The sequence below is a fragment of the Lagopus muta genome, chromosome 5 (assembly GCF_023343835.1).
Source record: "Lagopus muta isolate bLagMut1 chromosome 5, bLagMut1 primary, whole genome shotgun sequence".
In the NCBI taxonomy this organism is placed as follows: Eukaryota; Metazoa; Chordata; class Aves; order Galliformes; family Phasianidae; genus Lagopus; species Lagopus muta.
Genome location: NC_064437.1, coordinates 29219636 through 29245506, shown reverse-complemented (window position 1 = coordinate 29245506; position 25871 = coordinate 29219636). Strand labels below are relative to the sequence as shown.

Here is a 25871-nt window from a genome sequence, read left to right as displayed (position 1 = left end):
CCACAAGGCACTGCAGCAGAGCTGCTGTGTGGGCCTTGTGTCACGCATAGCAGCCGTGTTGCTCCTGCTGCTGGTAGGGGCTGAAGCTCATTAGTGAGAGTACATAGCGCTCTCTGGTCACAGGTATGTGACACTTAAATATCTCTGAAGTACTACCACTGCTCCTCTGTCCACCCCATGCCCCTTCCCTGAAGATGGCTAGAAAACCTGCCTGTTGCACACCTGACTTGCGGAAGATGCTGGCTCTCCCCCTGCTCTGACCTCCCCGCGCCTGGTGGTGGGCATGTACCCATGACCTGCAGCTCTGCTCCAGCCACTGGTAATGAGCCCTCTGCTTGCTCTGGGCCCTGCCAGTAGCAGGCTTTTGGGACATGCACAGTTCCTGCTCCAGCAGCTTGTAGCTGGGACCCTTACCTGCTCGAGCAGTTGGCATGGTTTGCCCAGTCTCCCCAGCAGCTGGTGTCACAGGCTGAGGATGCCTGCACCCTGCTCAGACTCCTGGACCTGGCACCCAGCCTGTTTGCACTTGCTCCAGCAGCAGTGAGCCCTCGCAACACCTGTGTGGGAGAGAGAGTGAGGCCACAGAATGAAGATTTAGTGAGAAGATAGGGCAAGCTCAGTGATCGTGTGCAGGGCTGCATAAGGCAAGCGTGCTGGCTACTGATACTCCATACGTGACAGATCCCTTCTGTATCTTTTTGTCTACTCCTGCATTTTTTCCAGACTCACTTCTGCTGCACATTCCTTCACCATTTTATAACCTGCTGTTGCACTCTTTCCCCCCCTTCCCACCCTTCAACCCTGGTTTGCCTTGGTTTTAGTTGCCAAGTCCAGGTTGGTTCCTCTTTGAAATGATGCCCCTGGCCTCTTAATAGCCCATCAGTTAGCATGCCTGTTTATTACTGCCTGATATTGCTCATCTCTCAGAGCTGTGTCTGCACTGTGCTTACTGCCCTGCCTCTCCTTCTCTTTATCTTATTTGATACAGTCTTCAATCAGATGGACTTGAAGGCAAAAAAAAATGTGCTCCCTTCATGCACCCCCTAGAAACCATCAGGTGAGGAGCATAATGGTGATTTCTTGCAGCAGCTGATTACTTGAATTCATTGTCTCCATTAGAAGACCATGCTAGCAACATTTTTATTTATTTTCCCTCTCTAATATGCACACCTGTTTTAAAAATAAAAACGAAAGTGTAACCTGGATTCTATCTTTTGTGGTCATGCTCCAGTCATAGATCAGACTTAGAGACCTGCTGCTGTCATCTGCTGTGGGGCTGCAATCTCATGTTGGCTTATCCTGGTGCAATATTAGGTCAAAGAGCAGAACTATATCCTCTCTCATATATGTGATATTTGATTCTGGTCCAGAGAGAGGTGGTGAATGGAGTTAGATCCAGCTGTTGACCAGTCACTAGTGATGTTCCATAGGGGTCAATATTGGGGCTCATCCTGTTTAATATCCTTACTGATGGTTTGGAAGAGGGAATTGAATGCATCCTCATTAAGTTTGCAGATGACATGGAGCTGGGATGAAGTGCTGATCTGTCTGAGGGTAGGAAGGCCCTAGGGAGGGATCTGGACAGACTGGATCACTGGGCTGAGGCCAGTGAGGATGAGCTTCAACAAGACCAAGTGTCAAGTCCTGCATTTCAATTACAAAATCCCTGTGCATCGCTATGGCCTTGGGGCAGAGTGACTGAAAGATTGTGCAGAGGAAAAGGATCTGGGGATGTTAGTTGGTAGCTGGCTGAACATAGCCAGCAGTATGCCCTGGTGGCCGAGAAAGCCAGTGGCATTCTGGCTTTTATCAGAAATAGCATAGTCAGCAGGACTAGAGAAGTACTGTACTCCTACAATTTGCACTGGTGAGGCTGCACTTCAAGTACTTTGCTCACTTTTGGGCCCCCTGCTACAAGAAAGATGCTGAGGCCCTAGAGTGTGTCCAGAGAAAGGCAGCAATGCTGATGAAGGGTCTGGAGCACAAGTCTTACGGAGAGCGACTCAGAGAACTGAGATTATGAAGTCTGGAGAAAGGGGAGCTTGCATAAGACATTCTACAAGTACCTGAAAGGAGGTTGTGGCGAGGTGGGGATTGGCCTCTTTTGTTAGATAGTCAGTGGATTAGGATTAGAGGGAATGGCTTTAAGTTGTGCCGAGGGAGATTCATGTTGGATATTAAGAGAACACTCAGAGTGGTGAGGTGTTGGCTGCCCAGGGAAGTGGTGGAGTCACCATCCCTGGAGGTTTTAAAGAAGCAGGTAGATGTTGCTCTGGGTGATGTGATCTAGAATGGTCATCATACGCAAGGGTTGATGGTTGCAGTAGATGATATTAGTGATCTTTCCAACCTGAATGATTCTATAATTCTATATCATAGTTATTCCGTGTGAATCATGTGTGTTCTTGTCATCTATCAGATAACTTAGCACTGGGGAATGAGTAAAATGACCTGGGTTCTCTGTTTTATGGCTTCAGTAATACAATATGAAACTCAATATTAAAACAGTATTATAATTTTTGTATGCTGTGGTATGCTTGAAGTTACTTATTGAGAGTCCACAAATGATTCAGAAGTTTCTAAATCTTTTCTCTCTTTATTTTGTTCTTTATTCTGTTCTTTTTATGCAGAGCCTCCACCTGTGATTCAGGTTCCTAACAATGTCACAGCTATCCTTAGGGAAGGAGCCATCCTGACCTGCCTGGTTGTAAGCACCATGCGTTACAATCTTACCTGGCAGAGAAATGGCAGGGATGTGAGGCTCCAGGAGCCCCTACGGATGAGGGTGATGAGCAATCTATCTTTAGAAGTGAAAGCAGTACAGTTCACAGATGCTGGGAAGTACAACTGCATAGCTTCTAACAAGGATGGCTCTACCATGGCGTCTGTCTTCCTTACAGTACAAGGTAACTGTATGTTAAGTACATTCTGACATGTTTTTAACTTACTTTATCTTTATTCTGAGTTTCTCTTGTAGTAACTTCTGCATTTTATGTTTGTTTATGAAACCACTTAGGGACTAGTAGAAAGTAATGTAGCTCTTCCTTGATTTAAAATACTGGTGTGAGCCACCAACGAGCACTAGTGTTCTTTGGGAGACTGTCTTGTGGTATGTGCCTTGGTGAACCATGGTTTGGTACTTCAGTGGTTCCCGACCCAAGTTTGCTGTAGAGCTGACTGGATCCTGAGATATCTCTGTTGTTAGTGTCTCCTAAAGTGTGGAGGGAGAGTTGCACACAGATCTTGTTCTTGTTTGTGTACACACACAGGTAGTTAAACTGCTAAGAGTTTGTGTTCTTCTCTAGTATTTATATCTTTTTATAATGGAATAGTACTTCTAAGTGTCTATTTGTATTGTTTTATCTGTCTCAGGTAATTCTGTACAAGCTAAGAACTAATCAGAACTTTACAAGGAGGTTGGTTTTGTAAGAGCTCCTAAAATTTGACAGGACTGAAAAAGATGGCATGGGTTGAGACACCAAGCAAGCTGTGGGTCCACGCTGTTGCTTTTCGTCAGGAAAAAAATTCTAAAAAATGACACAAAAATACAGTAATTTCCCTTGGAGGCAACAATTATAAAAATTGGAAGTACTCCAGATTTGTTCATTATTGCCTTGGTTGTGTGGAAGTCTGAATCTGTGCATATTAGCATCTACTCACTGCATATAAAAAAAGAACTGCAGAATGTCTTAGAAAACCACCCTGCCCTGTATTTTTAGCTTTTGGCTGTCTTGATAAATGACTAAATGTCTCTTAAATAGCTGCATGCAGAAGGTGAATGGTGTCAGGATGATTGTATGTGCTATTGTTACTTTATTTTGCTTGAACCAAATGACTTCCTTCAAATTCTTGGAGCTATTCTGATGTGCAATTAACTGTGTCATGAATAACTCTCCCTGCTTGTTAGGATCTGGAGCAGTGTTCAAAGTAATGATCTATATTTGGCAGCAGAAGAGTAAAGAGTGGCTTAACATAAGAAAAAGAAGCCTTAAAGGTTGCAATTTCTTCCTTCTTAAGAATGAAAAGTACAGTCTTATTAATAAATTGAGATAGATTCATACTTGATGTAATTACAAGTAATTCAGAATGTCATTAAATTTATAGTGAATCCATTTGTTGTTGGGACAGATCCAGCACAGATCTCTGAATTTTGGATTAAAAGGGAATAAATGTTGCTTTCACCCTCCTTTTTCTTTCTGGAATAGGAGTTAAGGCAGAGAACAAATTTAGCTCTAAAAATAACCCAGTGTTTTACTACAACCCATGTGAGTACATAGAGAAATGTTTGTTTTGAAGGTTTCTAGTCTGATAATGCTCCTGAAAGGGAATATTAATCCGATTTTTATTTACCTTTTAGTTGTGCTGCTGTACAAAGACAGACCAAAACTTTAATTAAACTTGCCTTTTTTTCCCCAATTACCTGTCCAACATTACCCATTAATTGTTCTTCACTAACACCAAGTACAACAAAATGAAGACTGTGTTAAAAGTTGTGCTTTTTTGTTGAATGGCAGCCTGCTGCCCAGAGCAGGCTGAAAAATCACTGGTTGCTGTTTTAGAGCGTAGTCTGAGCTTGTTAGGACTGCATTGATGCTGAGTCAGTGTTCTGCCTAACTTTGAATTTTGGATGTTTTGTGGTGGCAGCATAGTGCAAATTGTTCAAGTCCTCTGAACAAATTGATTTATATGGGAATATAAAAGAATTTGTAAGGGCATTCTCTGCTCTTGCAAGCTGAAAATGGTTTATCAGGAGTATGCTGCAGCCATGTGAGGCTGTAGCTTGACCAGGAGTGTGAAACTTTAATCATCACATTATCTTTTCAGTGATACGTTCTGGGGATGTATTCCTCAGTGATGAGGAATATTTCATGACCATGTAACCTTTCTATTTCCAGTTTATAGATGAAATATTTGTTTCCTGTATGCATACTTGTAGGATTGAATTAATACACTGTTTTGTTTTGATAGCTTGATGTTTAATTCTTGATGTTTTTACTTACATCATCTTTGATTTTGAGGAATGTAAGCTTTTACAATAGAAAAAGCCTGAATAACGAGGAGATTGATTTTGTAAGTAATTTCAAATATGTGATTAAAACAGATCCCTGAAATACAAGTGATAAATGCCATTCTATTGGCAGTTTTGATTTTGCATGTTTTCTGGTGTGTATGAGTAAGAGTAGACAGTTGCAGATATCTTTTGCTTCTACAACAGTTATGTACGGAAACTTGTAAGGCTTTTGGCCATGCTACTGTTGGGGAGAAGTTTGTTTGTGGTGGTACGTTGAAAAAAGTGAAGCATCTTTGAGCATCAGTCTTATGGGGTGCCTTTGAGACACTGCAGTGCTAGCTGCTGCACATTTGAATTTCCCACAGCCACCTTTTCTCCAGGCTGAACAAGTCCAGCTCCCTGAGCCTGTCTTTGTAGGGGAGGTGCTCCAGTCCCCTGATCATCTTTGTGGCTCTCCTCTGGACCCTCTCCAACAGCTCTTTGTCCTTCCTGTTTTGGGGGCTCCAGACCTGGACACAGTACTGCAGGTGGGGCCTCACAAGAGCAGAGTAGAGGGACGATCACCTCCCTGTCCCTGGTGGCCACCCCTCTTCTGATGGAGCACAGGATACCATTGTCCTTCCTAACCGCAAGGGCACACTGCCAGCTCATGTTAAGCTTTTCATCCATCAAGACCCCCAGGTCCTTCTCCGGAGGGCTGCTCTCGAGGACCACTCCTTTCAGTCTGTATGGATGTCTGGCATTCCTCCAGACCAAGTGCAAAACCTTGCACTTTGCCATGTTGAACATCATTAGGTTCATCTGGGCCCACCTTCCAAGTCTGTCGAGATCCCTCTGAATGGCATCCCTTCCTTCCACTGTGTCAACCGCACCACTCAGCTTGGTGTCGTCAGCAATTACTGAGGGTGCACTCGATTCTGTCATTGATGTCATTGATAAAGATGTTAAAGAGCACCGGTCCCAAGACAGACACCCAGAGGATGCTGCTCATTACTGGCTCCACCTGGACACAGAGCCATTGATGACCACCCTCTGTCTGTGGCCTTTCAACTGATTTCTTATCCATCAGGTGGTACACTCATCAAATCTCACAAAGCATAGGAGTGTTGTGTACTTAAAGGAACAGACAGATGCACTTGTAAGTTGACTAATAGCCTTTAGAGCAAGATTAAAAAAATAATCATTATATGCATATGTGACTTGGCCCAGCCAATGCCCTGGTAATTCTCAGATGCATCTCAGACCAGGAGCAGAAAGCAGAACTGAATGAGCACAAGAGGACTTCAGCATGCTTGTGAAGCTGTGTACATTTGGAATCAGGAAAGAGGAATCTTGGGAAGGACACCACCCGTATGGATAAAAGGCAAATTGCTTCATCTTTAACTCTGTTGCCTGAATTTTCCGAAGTCTTTTCTCTGAAAAGCAATAATAGAGAAGGAGGAAGAAGAGGGAGCTGGGCTTGTTCAGCCTGGAGAAGAGAAGGCTGCGAGGAGACCTCATTGCAGCCTTCCATTATTTAAAAGGGGATTATAAACAGGAGAGGAATCAACCTTTTACAGGGGCAGATGGTGATAGGATCAAGGGGAAAAGGTTTTCAGCTCAAAGAGGGAAGGCTTAGGTTGGATATCAGCGGGAAGTTCTTTACAGAGACAGTGGTGAGGAACAGGCTGCCTAGAAAGGTTGTAGCTGCTCCATCCCTGAAGATGTTCAAGTCCAGATTGGATGGGGCCCTGGGAATCTGGTATAGTACCAGTTCTGGAGGTTGGTGGCCCTGCCCATGGCTGGGGGTGTTGGAACTTGATGATCCTTGGAGTCCCTTCCAACCCAAGCCAATTCCATAACTCACCCTGCAGTGAACGACCTGCAAAGGGTCAGGTGGTGCCTGAGCAGCCACTCTGGAGTTCTCTACAACTCCAGAAAATCAGTAGGTCCCTGAGTTTGCCTTCTTCCCACTGCTGCGCCTCTTAAGAGTTTATCTGTCTTCACAGAACTGGTGGGGAAGAGTGTTTGCATTATTGACCTGTGATTGCTAAAAGTCTGGTTTTGAGCTAGCCTGAAGTTATTGTTCCAGAGTTTATTTTGTTAAAATCCCCTGGGAGTTATCCTGTGCGCTATAGAGGCAGGACAAATAAAGCTTTTTCATCTAGCAAAAAATCTCTCTCCAATTTCTATGTCTTCTGGATCATTTATCACAAATTCATCTAAATAAGTGATATTCTAAGTTTTTTTTATGTTTAGACTGTACGTAGCAGGAGAACTTCAAACTGCATCAATAAACAAGGGAAGAGCCACTGGTGTCATCTGTCTGGACTTCAGTAAGGCCTTTGACGCAGTCACCCAGAACATCCTTCTCTCCAAATTGGGAAGATGTGGATTTCATGGGTAGGACTTCAATGGATGAAGAACTGGCTGCAGGACTGAAGCCACAGAGTGGTGGTCAGTGGCTGTGTCTGGGTAGAGATCAGAGATGAGTGGCGTCCCCAGGGGGTCAGTACTGGGACTGACTCTTTAATATCTTCATTAGTGACATCAGCAGGATTGAGTGCACCTTTGGCAAGTTTGCAGATGACACCAAGCTGTTTGATGTGGTCAGCACACCCAAGGAGTGGGAGGCCATTCAGAAGGACTTAGGCTTGAGCAGTGGACCCAGGTGAACCTCAGGATGTTCAACAAAGCTGAATGCAAGGTTTTGCACCTAGCTTGAGGCAACCTTCACTACCAATGCAAACTGGGGGATGAAAAGATAGAGCATGGCCTTGCCAAAAAGGACTTGATGGTAGTTTTTGTATCCCCCTCTGCCTTGCCAGTACTCTTAAGTAATAAAATATAGAAAGTTTGAGGTTTACACAGCCCCACCTGGAAAAACTAAGGTATGTCTATAAAACTTGGGAGTTGTACAAGAACTTGTTGACATAACTGTGGTCATACAGAACTCCAGAATCTGAGGAAATTTAACTTTTCACACCAAAACTACAGTTCCTGTATAACTAGAAATAGAGCTTTGTCATAAACATCTGCTCCCTGAGTATCTTGATAGTTGGAAGTGCACGGAGATCAGTTCAACTTGAGTGAGAACGGGTTGAAACTGACAGGAACCACTAGGGAACAGCTTGGACCCATGGAAGGTACTCCATCTGTTCTTAGCCAGAATCTGGTTTCAGAAAACTCTGAGGATGAAATCAAACTTTTTTTGGGGGGGAGGTGAGGAGGTAGGGAGGGGGAACTTGCAGCAAGTGTATGCAGGCTTCTAGGGTGATTCCATTCTTGCATGATGATTCATCTAGGTACATTTAAATAGTTGCTCTTATTCAGTATTGTTACATTATGTGCCCAGTGAACAACTGGAATTTTTGCTAATGAAAGCATTAAAAAAGCATTTAAAAACAAAACCAACAACTCAGCTACTTATACTGAATTAAAAAAAAAAAAGTATTTGCTGTCCTTTTTTATGTTAAGTTTAACTGCTTATAGTGATCTAAATGAACATTAAGGCCAAGGAAGTTTACAAACATGAATGCTTCAGATACTGAAGTCTCCTTGCTGACCTTTGTTCTCTTCAGAAGTGTCATCCACTGTCTTTGATAAATGTTACTTCCACCTTCTTTTAGTTTCTGATAGTTCTTGTCCGACAACAATACTGCATTGACAGTGATTTATTGTCAAAGCACAGTGGATGATTTGACCATTTGAAGCAGTTTCCTAGTATTAGCATAAGCACAGACCTTCCCTAAAACTAGAGCATGTTGTCCCATGGTAGGGTTTACAGTGAAACAAAAATAGCTGAGAACTCTGTACACATAATCAATTACTTGAAGACAGTCCTCTAAGTTGCACGCACTTTTTGCCTTTACCTGCCCTTCATGTCTGGATGTAATCCCAGCACTTAGGAATCTGTGGCTCTGTCCTCCTCTGGTGCCATTCCTGCAGGGGGGTCCCCTCCCTCTAACAAAAATGAAACTGTGGGTTGCTGGCTATGAATATAAGAAAGGGACAATATAACTGCATCTGTGTTTTGTTTTACAACTCTGTGTAAATTATTTGCTGTTTATTACTTAACATTCTCTTCTTTGGCAGTGTAACTGTGTGGTTTTACATGTGTTTTTACAAAGGCTGCAGGACCTTCTGCACACTTGCTCATTTTATTAATGACTGAAACCATATTCAGGAGTCCTGGCATTTGAATCCTGCTTCCCCCAGGCTACTAGGTGACACAGTGCAACAAAACACTTCCTCAGAACAGCAGCGACATTCTCTTGAAAGGGGAGGGTTTGTGTGCTTAACCTTGTGAATGAATTTTCCTGAGATAATATTCATGAAGTTCAAAGCAGAAAACATACTGCAAATAATTCAAATAAAAATGTACTAAAATGATTGAATAAAAACACGGACATGACTTGTATGCTAACGTTACCTCTCATGCTTTAAAACTACTTTTGTGTTCCGTGGGAAACTTGCTTTCAGATTCATTGAGATGCATTGCAGGACCACTCAGTCTGTGCTGTGATCATGGAGGACAGTGCTATTAAGTGCACCTATGCAGTTACAGTGCAAGTCAATTACTGTGTGTTACTTATTTGACCTACAAAAACACAAGGGTCTTAAAGTCAGCAGTGTGTTGCGATGGGTGATATAATATCCTTAGGCTTGCCTGTCTCTGCTTCCCAACTGTGTACTACTTTATATGTAAAGTACTACTTTGCACGTAACCCCTTACATGTACAAAGTGATGAGATCTTCTACTCTTTTTTACCCTGGATTTGATGTTTGAGCATTTGAAAATCATTTACTTTCTCATTATCTCAGTTCTTCCATCAGTGATAGGCACTAATCCCCTCTCAGTAAGAGCACTGAGGCTGAGGGGAGGAAGATGGTTTTCCAATCTCTGTTGCAGTACCACGTCCTTATAAGTTGCTGAAGCACACAGCACTCAGAATCTGCTTCCTGTCACCCCTGGGCACAGCACTCCGCTCTGCAGCTGGGGGAAGCAGTAGATAGGCCCTGCCTCCCCGTGGGGTCCCAACAGTATGTTTGTGTTGGCACCTTTTTTAGCAACTGCGTTCCACCATAAACTTGGAGAAAAATCTTCCTTCCAGCAACGATAACCCAAAGGGGCATACTATTAATTGCTCCAGGTAAAAAAATTGGTAGCTGCTTGAGCTCTGGCATTTCTGGGCTGTGCCCATTGCGCTGGAGAGCCTGTTCTATGCCCACCACCCTGTGGGGTAGAAACTCTTCTTAGCCCACAGCCTGACCTTCCCCTGATGCAGCTCCATGCCATTCCCTCAAGCCCTGTTGCTGTCAGGCAGTGAAGCAGCAGTTGCTGCTATGAATTGCTAGTTTTTCATATATTGGGTGGTGTGGAACTTTTTCTTGTCACTCTAAGTAGGCAAAATGGTAAATACTGTAGAAGAAAATGTCAGTTGTCACAGGAAACTGTTTTAGTGGTCCTTGACCACTTGAAAAAAATCAGTCCAAGGATATAAGTGGATGAATTCTGTGATGCTCATGAGTCTCTCTTTTTGTGAAAATGCAGCTGAAATCCATTCTTACTTCTTTCTGACATTGATGTTGATGACTCTGTTTAGTTCTGGGTGGGTTCATGCTCACATCTGGGAGATTCAGTGTATGCATCTCAGAGCAAAGCAAACTAGCAGCATAAGAATTCATGTGACCCCCGTAGCCCGAATCCTGAACTTTTTTATAAAGGCTTGTATGTTTTATATGGAAGAGCTGGTATGCTGTGGTAGAGAAAAAGAAGAAAATAAGTTCTGAAATAGGATTGCTAATTCAAGAAATGGAAACTCTTTGAATAGTGCTGTAAGTGGAAGAGACTTCAACAAAAGCGTTGTTACCAGATTGATCATGTTTTAATGCAGTAATTGGCCTTCTGATATAATTCATGTATGTCTGATGCTCATTATTTGAGTTTAGTGGAGGCAGCTATAGGAGAACAATGATGATCACCTTCATCAGAAATAAAGTGGTGGTTATGATGTGTAAGTTCTTACAAACCGCATCATTTTAATTTTTATTTTTCATTTCTTTTAATAGAACCACCTAAGATTGTCATTTCACCTAAGGATCAGACTTTTACAGAAGGCTCTGAAGTGTCTATCAGGTGTTCTACTACAGGTTATCCAAAGCCAACAGTAGTATGGACACACAATGAAATGTTTATCATTGGTTCCAACAGGTAAGGACTATAGCTTTGCTTTCTCCTTTTCCTTTTTTTATTTGTGTTTTGAAGAATGCCAAAATATTCTTTCTTTCACGGGAGCGTTTGAGCTTTGGAAAAAAAGTACTTTGACCTTCGTCCTTATAACTCTATGATTTCAATTATCAATAAAATAGAAATACTATGATTACTTTCTTTAGAAGTTTTCTACAGGATTAAACTCAGTGTTCTTTACAACATGTGTTGGTATCCTCTGGCAGAAATATTACTACAACTAGTAATAAGATAAAGACAGCAGTATCTATTTGTAAATTATCTGGTGATACTTTTGGAGCGTGTGTGGAATAGTTTTTCTGTTTTCTTTAACTAACCATTTTGGTTGGTTCCCTGTGTATTCTCAGGTATAGATTGACCCCAGAAGGCACCTTGATCATAAGACAGGCAATTCCAAAAGATGCAGGTGTTTACGGTTGCTTGGCAAGTAACTCAGCTGGGACAGAGAAAGAGACATCTATTCTTACATACATCGGTAAGCAAAAGAAGTAATGAAATGAAATTAAAAAGCAAACTATTACAGCTTCAGAGTGGTAATCTGTAGAACTGTGCAGAACATATTTGTAGAAATTTTCTGAAACTCCAGAAGAACAAAACATGGTAGAGTAGACTTGCAAAACTGAGTAGGTCTTTAGAGAAGGAATAATTTTCTTCTACCTTCCTGTTGTGTTCTTAGCCATGGAGTCCTAGTCCAAACCGTACCCTCTAAACACTATGCTGTGTATTAACAGCAAAGTGCCAAAATTCTTAATGACCAGTCTTCAATTGGAGAGGGAGAGAAAGTTTCTTTTCACTTTTTAAATGGTCAGAGTCTTCCAGTTCTTTCCTTACATGCCTGCATATTCTATATATGGTTCAGGTATTCTGATATTCCAAACTCTACTTTTCTTATATTATTTTTCTATCACCTTACATGATTTTTAAGCCTGCTTGACTTTTAAGGCAAATATGTCTTACGTAACTGCAGAAGATTAATCTTTTATCATTTGCATCTTAAAAATGACAGACATTTTGGATGAGGAATTAATTTGTTCCTTGTTTCTTTTTAGAGGGCCCAACAGTGACCATAGTTCAAAGTGAAATTCTGGTTGCCCTTGGAGACACAACTATTATGGAGTGTAAAACAACTGGAATCCCACATCCTCAAGTTAAATGGTTTAAAGGTACACTTCTTTGTGTTTGATTTACTTTGGCTTAGAGCATGTTGAAGTGACTTTATTTTTCTCAAAAGTTTTATGTATTATTCAAACAGTGACTGACGTGAAATTCTCTAATTTAGAAGATAGGGCACTTAATATCAAGGATGTGAGATCTCAATTCTGTTTAAATACAGTGAATGAACTTACAGTAATTAAAAAGAAAAAAACTGCACATCTCTTGACTCAGCTTGTTTCATGCTTTGTCATAAAATGTTTAGCTATATGCTACAAAAACTGCAAAATGTCTTTCTGCACATGGACACATTCTGAACATTACTCAGGAGTATCCTGGCTCCTACTTGAGAGGTAGCAGAGTTGTTTTCCTGGTTTTGTAGGATGGCGTGGAGCTGGCAGACAAGCGACTTCCATAAGTAGCTTCTAATGTGAGAAGGAGAAATACAACTTGGCTGTCCTTATACTGTCCTTATACTGATGTCTATCCAAACCTACTTAACTTTGCATTTCTCTTGTAAAATAAATATAAATAAAATTTGATTGTATCTAGTGCAGTAATGATTTTTCCCACTGAGTTGAATGATTATCTGACTATACTTATCTGTTGAATGAATACAGTTATGTTGTGAACTAATCTCAGACTTGGACACAATTTTGTTAGAGTAATTTTGATAAATACCCTCTTTATATTTCAGTTAACTTTTTTTCTGTCTAAACTTAGGTGACTTAGAGTTGAGGGCATCAGTGTTTCTCATTATTGATACTCATCGGGGTCTTTTGAAGATCCAAGAAACACAAGAGCTGGACGCTGGTGATTATACCTGTGTGGCTACCAATGATGCAGGGAGAGCTTCTGGAAAGATAACCCTAGATGTTGGCTGTAAGTAGCAAGTAGTTTGCAACTACACAATAAGTGCTCTATTTCAGTGTTTCCTTATGTGATCAACAGTGTCTTATTTATCTGAACTCTTCTCACAGTTATGCAAGTCTTTGAAAATTGTATGTGCTGAGAACACCTTTTTGATAGAGTTCACTGAGCTAAATTTCCTTATGATACTTGGATTTCCAACATTCCTTCATTCTTTCTTCTTTTGCAAAGCACTGAATTTACAAAGAGGAAGAGAGAGCCAGAGAAGGAGGAAAGAGTTCAAACCTCAACCTAACATAGTTCTCATGTATTCTCATGAATGTATTTCATTTGTGTTACAGTGTAAATTTACTGAAACTTAGTCCTCCCTATTCTTTTCCTGTTTCTTTCTGCTTCTGGCCTTTAAAATGCATATTTTTGTTAGACATGTACGCTTTCTGAAGCAATGGACAAAGCTGTTTGAAGGAAAGGAGAATCCTACACACCTGAACGCTCACATTCTTTGGGAAAGGGTGGCTATATCTCTTTTTTTTTTTTTTTTTTTTTTTGTGATATTTAGCCCATTTCTGAACACTTCGTTATTCATGAAGAGCATACTAGGTTGTGTTTGCATAATGTTGCTTGAATTGGGAATCTGTTGTTAGGAAAACAATAATGTGTAGTAGGATGTAAATGAAGGCTGCAGTATTGTAAGCAGAACACTACTGTCATGATGAAACCCCATATTCACTTTATGTATTTTTTTCTGTATTTTTTCCAGCTCCCCCAATTTTTACGCAAGAACCGAGTGATGAATCTGTGGATATTGGCTCAAATATCACACTGCCATGCTATGTTCAGGGTTACCCAGAGCCAAAGATTAAATGGAAGCGGCTGAGTGGCGCTTCCCTTTTCTCAAGACCACTTGCTGTTAGTTCCATCAGTCAGCTCAGAACAGGAGCTCTGTCAATTAATAGTAAGCAGACTAAATTTTTAAAGAAAATATGCTAGGGGGAAATACAACATATGCAATGGATTTAAATTATTATACTACTGTGTAGAACAGTTAACTTTGAAAAAAAACCCAGATTTTATTAGAGATTATGTTTCTGATACTGATTTTGTTGCTGTTGAGGTGCATTGTGTTCCTGTGAGTTTGTGAATTCACTTGTGATTGGTCTCTGGCTTCACTCTGGTTTTCACTTCATTGGAATAATTACACTTTTGTTTAAATAAATGTGCTTTGTGGTCTCTGTTAATACCGAGGAGTTGTGAATTTTATTTTATTCTTTTTCTCTCTCTTTTTTTAACTCTTTTTTCTCTCTCTATTTTTTTTTTTTTTTTGTTTTTAAAAGTGTTTTTAAATTTACTGCTTTAAGTAAGTCCTAATTTGGGTAATAGCTAGGAATTCTGCAAGTGTCTTTGCAATTTCAGTTCTCTGGAGGATTTTGGTCACCCAGACACTAAATGATATTATTCTGTTTTCTTAGTTTTTATGCCTTTCTAGAACTTAACAGAATAAGTGAAGTAATTTCTGTATAGAGTATGTAAAGCAGAATTATGTATGTGTTACATGCCTATAAACATGCAGAGACAATACTTTATGTAGCGTAAGCAGTGTTCCACGGAAAATGCGCTGTGCAACAGTATATGCATGTGTGGACATGTAAATACGAGGTATCATTTGTACACAGTAGTGTATTTGTATTAAAATATATGCAATATATAAAGTGCTGAAAAGTATCATATGCGTCATATCTTTTCAATCAAGTACTCGTAGTCATTATTTCCATCCTTCCTGAGAGAGGAAAGGGAATGATCTGAAAAAAAAGAATATAGTGTAATTTCAGCTGCTGCAATCTGATCTCTCTTTTTTTTTTCTCCTTCTGAAGATTTGTGGGTTAGTGATGAAGGAACTTATGTCTGTGAAGCTGAAAACCAGTTTGGGAGGATTCAGTCACAGCCAGCCACAATCACAGTAACTGGACTGGGTAAGTCTGGTTAATGTCAGTGATACAAGGGAAAGGTAAGACTGGCACCATTTCCATACATCGAATATGCTGGAATTGGTAACTTTTTTTATGATGAATAGGATGTTAATGTGTTACATACCTACACAGGGATATACCTGTGTTTGTAGCAATTCTTACACAAATGTAGTCAGCCACATAAAATAGATCGGAAGGTATTTGCATCAATTATTGTAATTGAATTCACTAAAATTTTCACATTCTAACATCTTTTTATCAGCTTACAGTAGTTCCATCTACACTTTGTAACATGGACCTTAAAAATGACGTATTCTGTGTTCTGTTTCTTATTGCTTAGCAAATTGATTAAAGAGTGAAAAATCACCACCATGATGAATGCTAATGATTTTTTATCACGTAATTAAAAAAACAAAGTAGCAGTGAACTTGCTTATGGCAACGCGTGGCTACAACTGGGAAGAAATCTTAGTGACCCAAGAGGACACTAAACATCCTGCTTTGACGATAACTGTGCTTTCAAGGAGTTGTTTATTATCTTGGGCAATTGGCAATAAAAGGAAAAATAATGCTATGGAGTATATGAAATTGTGGGAGAATAAGAATGGTTCTGTCTACCATCAAGGAAAACGTTGATTAACTTAAAACATGTGGTGAAATCTGTAATGCTGATAATGTTTGGTAAAGAAGAAGTTTTTACCTATTTAAAAGCCTCTTCAGTATTTTCCCACAAGTAAGGAAATATAACATCTCAGCTCTGTGTCCATGGGAATGTGAGCTTTCAGGGAAGTGCTGGACTGGATCATCTTCAGCCAGACAATGTCTTTTCTTTGCTGCTGCTCCTTAACCTTAGAATTATTGTACATGTGTTACTCCAACTTACTTTTCTTTCCTATGCTACTCAATCCTGTGGAATTTTTTTTCTTTCTCTGTCACTGACATTTCAGATACCAGAGCCTCATCTGGTATGTTTTGTCCTTAGATAAGTATATTGGCACTGTGCTGCTTTCTGTTGACTACTGTGGGGTTTTTTTTCCTTTTTTTTTCTTCCTCTGTAAATCGTATGGTTTTCATTGTAGAAAATGTTTCCTGCTCTCTATTTGCATAGTGCCTTGCATAAGCAGACTTCTGTCTGATACTGCTGCAAGTAAAAGTACTTGGCAGGGCTAATAATAAAAATTCGCATCCAGTACCTTACATAGATACATATATATTTAAATATATATAAAATATGTATTTTAAAAATTCTAATTCTTTTTTATTTCTTTTCCTTTCTTGTTTTTTTCTTTTTTTTTTTTTTTTTTTTTCTTCTTAAGTTGCACCTCTGATTGGAATAAGCCCAGCCACAGCCAATGTAATTGAGGGGCAGCAGCTCACTTTGCCATGTGTTCTGCTTGCTGGAAACCCCATTCCAGACCGGAAGTGGATTAAGAACAGTATGGTGGTAAGACTGTTCACTTTCTTACAAGATTTGTTGATATAGAAAATCAACAGCAGATGTTTTAAGCCATGGTAACACACTTATTTAATTTTCAGAGATTAATTTTCTGTAGATGTAGATGTAGTGATAGATTTTATGCCTACAAATAAAGGTCTGTCGTGAAATTGGATTGGCTCACTGAAAACAAGGATCCGGTGGCACTGCGGTGACTACAACTGACCAACACTGCTCAATGAAAGAGCTGCTGCCTGCCAAGGAGAAACCAGGTGGCTGTATCTGCAAGACAGAAGCTGCTTCTGAATGTCTCCTGGTGATGTCATTCACAGTACAGCCAATCCCCTTGAGAAATGATAGTTTATTAGTGTTTGAATCAGAGAATCACAAATGTTGGAAAAGACGTCCAAGCTCATTCAGTCCAACCACAAACCTACCATCAATATCTCCTTGCTAAGCCACGTCCCTTAGTACCACATCTAAACATTTCTTGAGCACATCCAGGGACGGTGATTCAACTATCTCCCTTGGCAGCCTGTGTCAGTGCCTCACCACTCTTGGAGAATAAATTCTTCCTAATAGCCAAACTGAACCTCCTGTAGTGCAAATTGAAGCCATTCCCTCTCATCCTATTGCTAGTTACATAGGAAAAGCGGCTGACCCCTACTTCACCACAGCTTCCTTTCAAGTAGTTATAGTGTGTAAGGTCTGTCTTCCCTGAGCCTCCTTTTCTCCAGATTAAACCATGCCAGCTCGCTCAGCCACTTCTTGTATGACAGTGTTTCTGTAGGGCTGGTCTTTGTTGCTGAGCTCTTCTAGCTATTGGTAAAGATCACTGTGAATTTTTAATATTGCTAGAGGGTGTACAGTTTTAAAAGAAACAAACTGTTTTTTTGCTGTAAGGTACAACTTTATGTTATCTTTTGCAGTGGATAATTTTAAGTGTTTCTGCTGCCAGTACATTAAAGAAAAATACAAGTCTAAACAGTGTCCCTAAAGGGTGAACGTATGGTTCAGAGCTGATCTCTTTTATGATGGTTATACCAAGAGTTTCTAGAAGTTTCTGACAACAGCAGTGAAAGTAATCTATTTATGGGAGAGAAACAAGTAGCTGCAATCAGGAGAGTTGATCTGTCATGACATGGGGTTATTGGAATTACAAATACAAAGTGCAGTAGAATAATTCAGCTAGGTTTGCTCTTGCTTTAGTGCATTATAAACTACCCTGGTGGTTGTATATGTGCTGTAGCCATTGTAGCCATTAATTTCACTCCAGCACTATATATGAGGTGCTACCAAAACTATTATTTGAAGTTAACTTTTTATAAAAGGTGGAAAGTAGAAAAAGCTTTAGTAAAATTCTCCGGGAACATAGAATTTTTTTTTTTAATGTGAAAGAGTGAAAAGAATAAAGCTGCAATGCATACCAAAGTAAATACTATCGAGTGTGTATTTACTTAGTAAAATGTTACATTACTCTTTTGGCAGCTGGTTCCCAATCCCTACATTAATGTTCGAAGTGATGGGAGCCTACATCTTGAAAGAGTTCGGCTGCAAGATGGGGGTGATTATACCTGCATGGCCAGTAATGTTGCTGGGACAAATAACAAAACCACTACTGTTAATGTGTATGGTAAGGAGCACGGTCTTGGTACTCTGTTCTGGCTGCAGGACGAGTGTGTGTGTCTTACTAACAGGAGATCTCTCTGGAGCTTTCTCATGATAGTTGTATTAACTTCTCAAATTTCCTCTTTATATTGATGTTACTTTGTAAAGTAATATTGTGGGAAATAGGCCAACTTAACAGGACAGAACTGAAGAATTGAGAATGTTTTTAAAATAAAACAAAAAATTACATCACTTTGTGGTCATAAAAAAAACCCTCATTTTGAATAATCTGCAAAGATCTGACTGTGCAGACTTGAGGTTTTTTAACAAAAGATGCAAGTGGGAATTTGCAAGAAAACCATCAAAAGCAGTGTTGGAGGCATTTAGAAACTGATACAAAGGAGCGCAACTTGTGAGAGAATTGCAATTAAAATAAATTGTGAGCTTGGCAAAACTTTTTTTTCTTTTCCTTAACCATATCAGAAACTAAGAGTTAGGCCTGTGGTAACCCATCTGTATTTCAGCTGTGGATACTTGTTTTAACTGTGTGTGGAGTCCCAGCTACTTCATGGTTAGCAGCCTGAAAGTTTCTCGTGTGTTGAATTAATCATGGGAGATTTAATTTAAGCTGAATTGAAGATGCTGGAACGGTGTTTTATGTTAACAATACCTGTTGTTTGTTAATGCAGAGAAACATTCAGTGTCTGATAAGGGTCTTCCATGTGAACATTAGTTTCTGAAATTTTTCAGAACTTGAGAACAGAAAGGAATATATTTTTATGCTTTTCTGAAAATCTAGTTCTTGTTATTACAAGCTGACCTTATCTTAAATATGGCCTTCTTTCTGTTGTGATATGAATTCCAGCTCAGTGAAGGAGGGGAACTGGGGTTTCTTGTCACCTCCAACTCTCGATTTTGTGTAGTGATCTATTGGTTTTATTCAAGTTCATCTAACAGCCCAATCCCTTCATACACCATCAGTGCACTTAGCTCAACTTTGTAGCATTTATTACAAAAATTAAATGTGCTTGGGGAGGAATTGGTTCTTTGCTTTCAAACCTTCACTGTTTAAAGGATGTTGTCTCTTGCTAAAAGTTGATTCAGCATCAAAAATCCTGAGCCTGTCCTCATGAAAGATGCAATATAAGATGGATTGTGTACAGTATTGATTCAGGAACTTAGCCTAAAACGTCTCCAGTGAGTAGTGTGAAAAATCCTTCCTGAAATCACTGAAATCAGCCTAATTGCCTACATTTAGTTTAAAACTATATGTGTCTGATCTAATGATCAACCTTTGGTTGACATGCTTCGTTATGAACAGGTATTTATTTTGTCAAAAAAAACTGGAGGAGAAGCTGGCAGGTCAATGCTGATTTGGGAGTTGAGAGAACAGGCTGAAAATTGCCAACTTTTGCAATCTGCATGAAGCAGTAATTGAGTATGAGAGTTTTATTGCATGAGTTGTACCAGAGTTTGAAATCTGTCTTTTACATGATTGTAATATTTGCATCTATTTTCAGTTCTGCCCATTATTCAGCATGGGCAGCAGATATTCAGCACCATTGAAGGAATTCCAGTAACACTGCCATGTAAAGCAAGTGGAGTTCCTAAGCCAACTATTACTTGGTCTAAGGTAATGTCTCATCTTTGAGCTGTTCATGGTGGAAGATGAATTGAAGATGTCTTTTAGATGTCCTAAAACTAGGCAAGAGGTGCAACCAAACATCTCTGCTGTGAGGGATCTGGAGATCTCTGCTTATTTGTCTGCTTTTGTTTCTGGCTTTGGTCTAGCCATACATCAAATTTCTCTTCTGTGAAAAGGTTTCTTTGCTTATCCCTGTAACTATATACTTTTCAATACTTCAGAAATTCTTAGTATTCTTGTTATAAGTTGGTAATTTTGGATTAGACAATTTGCCACAGACTGAAAGTTCATTTTTGTTTACGATTGCTTTAAAATGACTTTTTTTTTTTTTTTTTTCATGGAGGAGAATGTCTCTAATAATGGCATTTAGGGGTTAGCTGTGACTTTTCAGTCATGTCCTTGACAACAGGTTCACTGAGGAGGACCTCAACTTTTTTGAGAATGTCTGAAAATCAGGCTGAGATGGTTAGTTGTTTTTTTTTAGCATAATTTCTGGTAATAGTAGTTATTTAAGGTATGCTGTGAAGGCAGTATTGCTTCCGAAGTTGTGCTGATGTAATTGATTGAGACGTTATGAACAGCTTTGTTTAAAAGAAGCAGTAGGACAGATAACTATTGGTTTAGTAGGGAATGAAACACAGGAGGAATGAGGCGCAGTAGAAGATTTTTTCCTTTATTACTGCATATAATTTTCAGTATGGACAGAAACCAATATCAACATTATCTAAACTGATCCTTTTTTTTTTTAAGAATTAGGTTCTAGAAAATGTTTTTTCATATGAATATATAACAAAATAACATTTTTTCTGCATGAGAATCCCTTGCTTCTCCTATTTTTACTGCTTAGATACTAAACGAGTATGAAAAGTTAGCTGAAGTTGGTTAATTTCTATGGATAGAATTTCAGGGCCAAACTTCTTAGCTAATTCAAAATTTTTTTTGGTGATCTCAGCCATAAACATTAGAGTCCATAAAACGATAGAAGCAGTACTGTAATGTGGATTAAAATATTACTTGGTTTAGTCAGGCTTCCTGCACTTTGCAACATCTTCAGATCTGTGAAAAATCTAACTGAATGCTATGTTAAAAATACAGCAGTCTTCATACAATGTGCTGCAACAATGGGGTAGGCTGCTGCATTCACTAATAACTTCAATATTCCTTTAACAGTTTAAATGTTTTCATTAGATTTTCTTTCTACAAAATTTAGCTATTGTTGAATTAAATATTTGCAATTTGCTGTATTTTTGGAAATCCAAGGACTGTGGAATTTTTTTTTTTCTTTCTTTCTACAGAAGGGAGAAATAATTTTTCCCAGCAATGGGAAATTTTCCACGGGTTCTGATGGAAGTCTCTATGTAGTTTTGCCAGAGGGTGAAGAGACTGGGGAATATCTGTGTACTGCAACAAATGCTGCTGGTTACACTACACGGAAAGTCCAGCTGACTGTATATGGTATATATGAACTAAAATATAGTATCATTTTGATGATAATATGATTAATGTGCTTTGCAAGGCTTTTATGACTTCCAGTTATTGGTGCTATAATATAATGTATAGTTAGGTACTGGTTGTGAACTACCTCTACAATACAGACCTCAGTGTATGCATGAACTGTGTATATTAATTGCTGTCATGCTTTTTAGGCAGACAGTGCAGTCTTGTTGGTATTTGTAGTGTTACAAGTAGGCATCAATCAATGTCTGAGTTAACTGGGTGTAGAATGTTGGCATTACAGTGATTTATGGCAGCAAATCTATTGCAGGCATGTCTTTAAAAACAGGGCTGTAATGTTGTATACCTGACACACACACACAAAAAGATGTTGATCTGAACTATAAGTATTACATTTGTACAAGTATACATATTCACTTCAGCTTCTTAACATGTTCCATGTTGCAGTGAAACCTAGAGTATCCAGGCCTGGAGACCAGCAAGGGCATGGGCCTATAGAGATCTCAGTAATTAGCGGAGAAGATGTCACACTTTCATGTGAAGTAAAGAGCTTGCCACCTCCCATAATTACCTGGGCTAAAGAGACACAGCTCATATCTCCATTCTCTCTAAGGTAACAACAGATTGTAATTGTTTGATGAAAACAAAAGAAAAACAAAGTTGTGCCTAAGATTTTAAGATTTTGGAAGACTTTTTGATTATTTAATGATCAATTGGAAGATATGAAATTGTCCTTCAAGAGGACCATAGGTTTAAAAAACTTTCCAGACTGAATGCATATACTTCTCTGAAGGATGCAAAGTCTGCACATTGATGTACTGCAGTGTATGTTTGTACACAGTGACAGAACTTCAGTATTTGCTCTGAAATATGCAAGCTCGGGACGTCAGGGCAAGAAAGGATCCCGTCATATGTATACTGTAGTGGTGCCCAGAGATCCATGTAAACTGTGTCTAATCTAAAATCTTTATAAATACGCTTTACTTTTTTAAAGTACTTCATATTTATGCTCAGGAAAGCACTGTCTGTTATTCAGCTTAAGTCTGGAAACCCAGCAAAATAGAGATGACAATAAATGTTTGTGAATGCTTATGGGGGCTCAGTGTTTGCTATGCTTTGGATCCAGAACTCTTCTGATACTCTTGAAAATGGGACAGCATAGTAAAATGTTTGTAAAAAACACAGAATTGACAGTCTGAGAGACTGTGGAGGTGGGCTGCGAAGTTAGAGTTCTTTCATACTGTTTCAGTGTGATAGAAAAGAGAGGAGAAAGGGCAGTTGTCTGTGTGTGCTCAGTTGCAGTGCTGGGCACTGTCACAGGGTATGCTACTGCTTCCTGGTCTTCCAGCCACCTCAAAAGGAGCAAAGGCTGCAGCTACATTTGTAAATCAGGAAAGGATGATGCTGACAGGCGCATGCTGTAGCAGTTGCTGTAGCCATTGTCTAGCATGTCTCCATGATCCAAGTGAAATGTTAAGCAGTTGTACAGACCTGAAAGTGCACCTGTTTCTTTTGTGCCCAAATCTTGGCCTCGGATCCATCTCTCCCACTGAGTCTGCAACAGACTTATCAGCTGGTAGGTGCTGGCTGAGTAGTCTGTGCGGAACAGGCTTATGTATAGAGGGTTAATTTGGAATTAGTACTTTGTGTGGAATTTTCTGCTTTGTACTGCGAACACATTGCATGCATTAATGAACTGCATTCTTGGTCCACTGCTTGTCCTCATTTTACCTCAAGAGACAGATAAATTAGGCTACTTGCTCACTGTGGAGCCATCCAAGCTTTCCAGAGTAGCAGTGATCCAACTCAGCCCATTCCATAAAATTGTTTACAGATGTCAGCAACAGTTAGAGTGAGTCCAAACAAAATCATTTGAGACCACCGAAAGAGATGTTAGAAATGTGACCAGTAAGCAAAAGAAGAATGAAAGCAGAAGTGAAGAAACCTCTCTCAGGAAGCATTTGTAATAAATGGGCAAAGTAATGGGAGATGAGTTATCCCAGCAACCATATATATTTTGGAGTTATTTAAAAAAACAAGCATTGGAAAGATAGGAGCAAAAGAGGAGTAATTGTGATATCAGACGAATATCAATGGCCTGAAGGAAATGCACTTCACTTTCTTCCACTCGTCCCTTCAGCCTGTTGTATTCTCCAGATTCACCAGTGCCAGAGAAAAGATAAGTAGTGATACCACCAATTCCCACCAACTTTTCCTTAACTCTGTATATAACTTTGAGATCTGTTTGCTTCTTGTCAACTTCTAGCTGTTTTTTTTCCTTTCCTCCTATTTTCTTTTTCCTTTTTAACTGCTACGGAAGAAGAGTTCGGCTTAGTTGGCCAAGACTGTATCCTTGTACACCTGCATCTTGCAAGCCAGAGCTATAATGAAATTCAGTGTTACATCATTAATTATGTAGTCAGAAATAATGACAAATTCTCTAAGCTCCAGAACTAGTGGTTTTGAATCACAGTACTCTTCAGATCCCTCCTCACCTTCATCCTGAACCATCATGAAGTATTTTGACCATATTGAAGTAGAATCACAAGCTGTTTAACACAAACTTTCTGATTCTGCTGACCTGGGATGAGCATAAATCTGTGATGGGAGGCTCTACCATGATAGGAATCTTTATCAGATGATTTTTCCATTTCTAGAAATCAAGCAGGTTTCAGTGTCTCCTGTAAGTAGGTGGAACCAAGCATTACAATTTGGATCTTATATTTTAGGTACTTGCTCTACTATTCTCCATGTGGCTCAGTAAAGAGTTGGAAAAAATGAGTAAGTCATATTTAGTAATATGGCACAGCTCCGTGTGCCATGTAGAATGCTGGTAATTTAGTAGGTAGTGATCAGTAGTGTTTAAGTAGAGATTATTCACTCTTCTGTATATGTTTATATAGCATATCTGGTTCTTAATTTTGCAGACATACTTTCCTACCCTCAGGGTCAATGAAAATCAGTGAGACACAAGTTTCAGACAGTGGAATGTATTTCTGTGTAGCCACCAATATTGCTGGGAATGTGACTCAATCAGTGAAATTAAGCGTACATGGTAAGTTTTAACTTAAAGGAAAATCATCAGCATGTTTCAGTATTGAATTTGGCATCCTAAAGATGCTAAATCCTTGTTTTTATACATTAAATATAATTTTAATGTATAATTATATTTTTTCTTTCATACATTAAATGCTACTGACCTGTATTCTTTCTGCTCATATTATCTTCATATGCAAATTGTTTTTATTGATTATGTGGAAAAGAAATACTGTATAGATGTACACATTACCTAAATGTATATATTTGTACACATACATGTACACCTTCCTTTCGTGTCACTTAGATTCATGGAAGAACTACAGCTGTATAGTATATTTGGCTCTTAGGTCAGCCAGAAGAGTTTTAAGAGTTGAAAACTCTTGTTCTAATACTCTTAGATGTTCAGTGTGCAGCAAACTTCTCAGTATTAGGTTTGAAAACTATGGCTGAAAATAGCAAAGTTGTCTGAGGCTTGTAGATGCTGAGTTCCCATCAGTCTTAATGGTTCCCTGTCGCTACAATCCCTGATAAGAATCCAGCTTTCCCATAGCTTCCACTAAGTATAACAGGCCGCTATCAGGTCTTCCTGGAGCCTTCTCTTTTCCAGGCTGAACATCCCTGTTCTCAGCCTGAGCCGTCTTACTTCTCTATTCAAACCAGCACTCTTTCCTTGTGTCCACCTTCCTCTCCCTCAGTGAAAGTCTTGCTGAGAGACGTCCCCTCTCCTTCTTACCATAAATCATCAAATTCTCGCCCCCTTGCCTCTCTCCAACTCTTATTGTGATGGGGCTCCAATCAGAGTCTCTTGACAACTTATGCAATGTCATGTATCATTAGCTCCACGCTCTCCCTTTTGTTTCTCCTCATCTGTATCAGATAGAAGCACAGCTTGTGGCATGCATCCCTGTTGCTGGTGCCGATGCACAGAGGAGAGTGAGAGCAGGAGCTGTGTCCTGGCACAGCCCGGATGGTGCTGGTTGGTGTAATTGTGGTGTGTATGTAGTTCTGCTCTGGCTCATGAAGAGTTTGAAAGTGCCTCACATGCCACAAGCATGCCAGCATGGAACTCCTGCCTGGCAGCTCTGAACACTTCAACTTCATGAATGCAGTTATAATGACTATAGCAGATGACTGTGTAGTTTTTTGTAGAGAGTGCAGCTTTATTTGTCTGTGATTGTACATTAACAGAAGAAAAGGCACTTGTTACTGCTTGAGATATTCGTTAGACTTTATTGTCAGTGATCCTTAGAAAGAAAACTATTGTGGCAGAAGAGTTAAGTCAGATTTGAATTATTTTTTGGGATCAGCAAGATCTTTTCCAGTAATATTTTATCTTTTTGTCTGAACTTGTATTTGGAAGCATACAAAGATTAGGAATTAGGGGAAGGAAATTAAAATGTCAAAGGGGAAATGTAATTAACTTTTTCATAGAAGCTTTTGATTCTTTTTCTTATGAAAAGC

The 25871-nt window shown here is 39.5% G+C and overlaps 1 protein-coding gene across 6 annotated transcripts in view; it reads left to right on the top strand.

The window, feature by feature from the left end:
* The window catches only part of HMCN1 (hemicentin 1), a 183195-nt gene that overhangs the window by 63061 nt on the left and 94263 nt on the right, over positions 1-25871 (top strand). For all 6 annotated transcript variants that reach the window (XM_048945083.1, XM_048945082.1, XM_048945081.1 and 3 more), the window contains exons 11-23: positions 2631-2906; positions 11063-11204; positions 11588-11715; positions 12290-12403; positions 13116-13274; positions 14023-14217; positions 15134-15232; positions 16545-16672; positions 18152-18296; positions 19792-19904; positions 21212-21371; positions 21819-21984; positions 24299-24426. In XM_048945083.1, coding sequence (XP_048801040.1) covers positions 2631-2906; positions 11063-11204; positions 11588-11715; positions 12290-12403; positions 13116-13274; positions 14023-14217; positions 15134-15232; positions 16545-16672; positions 18152-18296; positions 19792-19904; positions 21212-21371; positions 21819-21984; positions 24299-24426 — 1953 coding nt within the window. The remainder of the gene's footprint in view (positions 1-2630; positions 2907-11062; positions 11205-11587; positions 11716-12289; positions 12404-13115; positions 13275-14022; positions 14218-15133; positions 15233-16544; positions 16673-18151; positions 18297-19791; positions 19905-21211; positions 21372-21818; positions 21985-24298; positions 24427-25871) is intronic.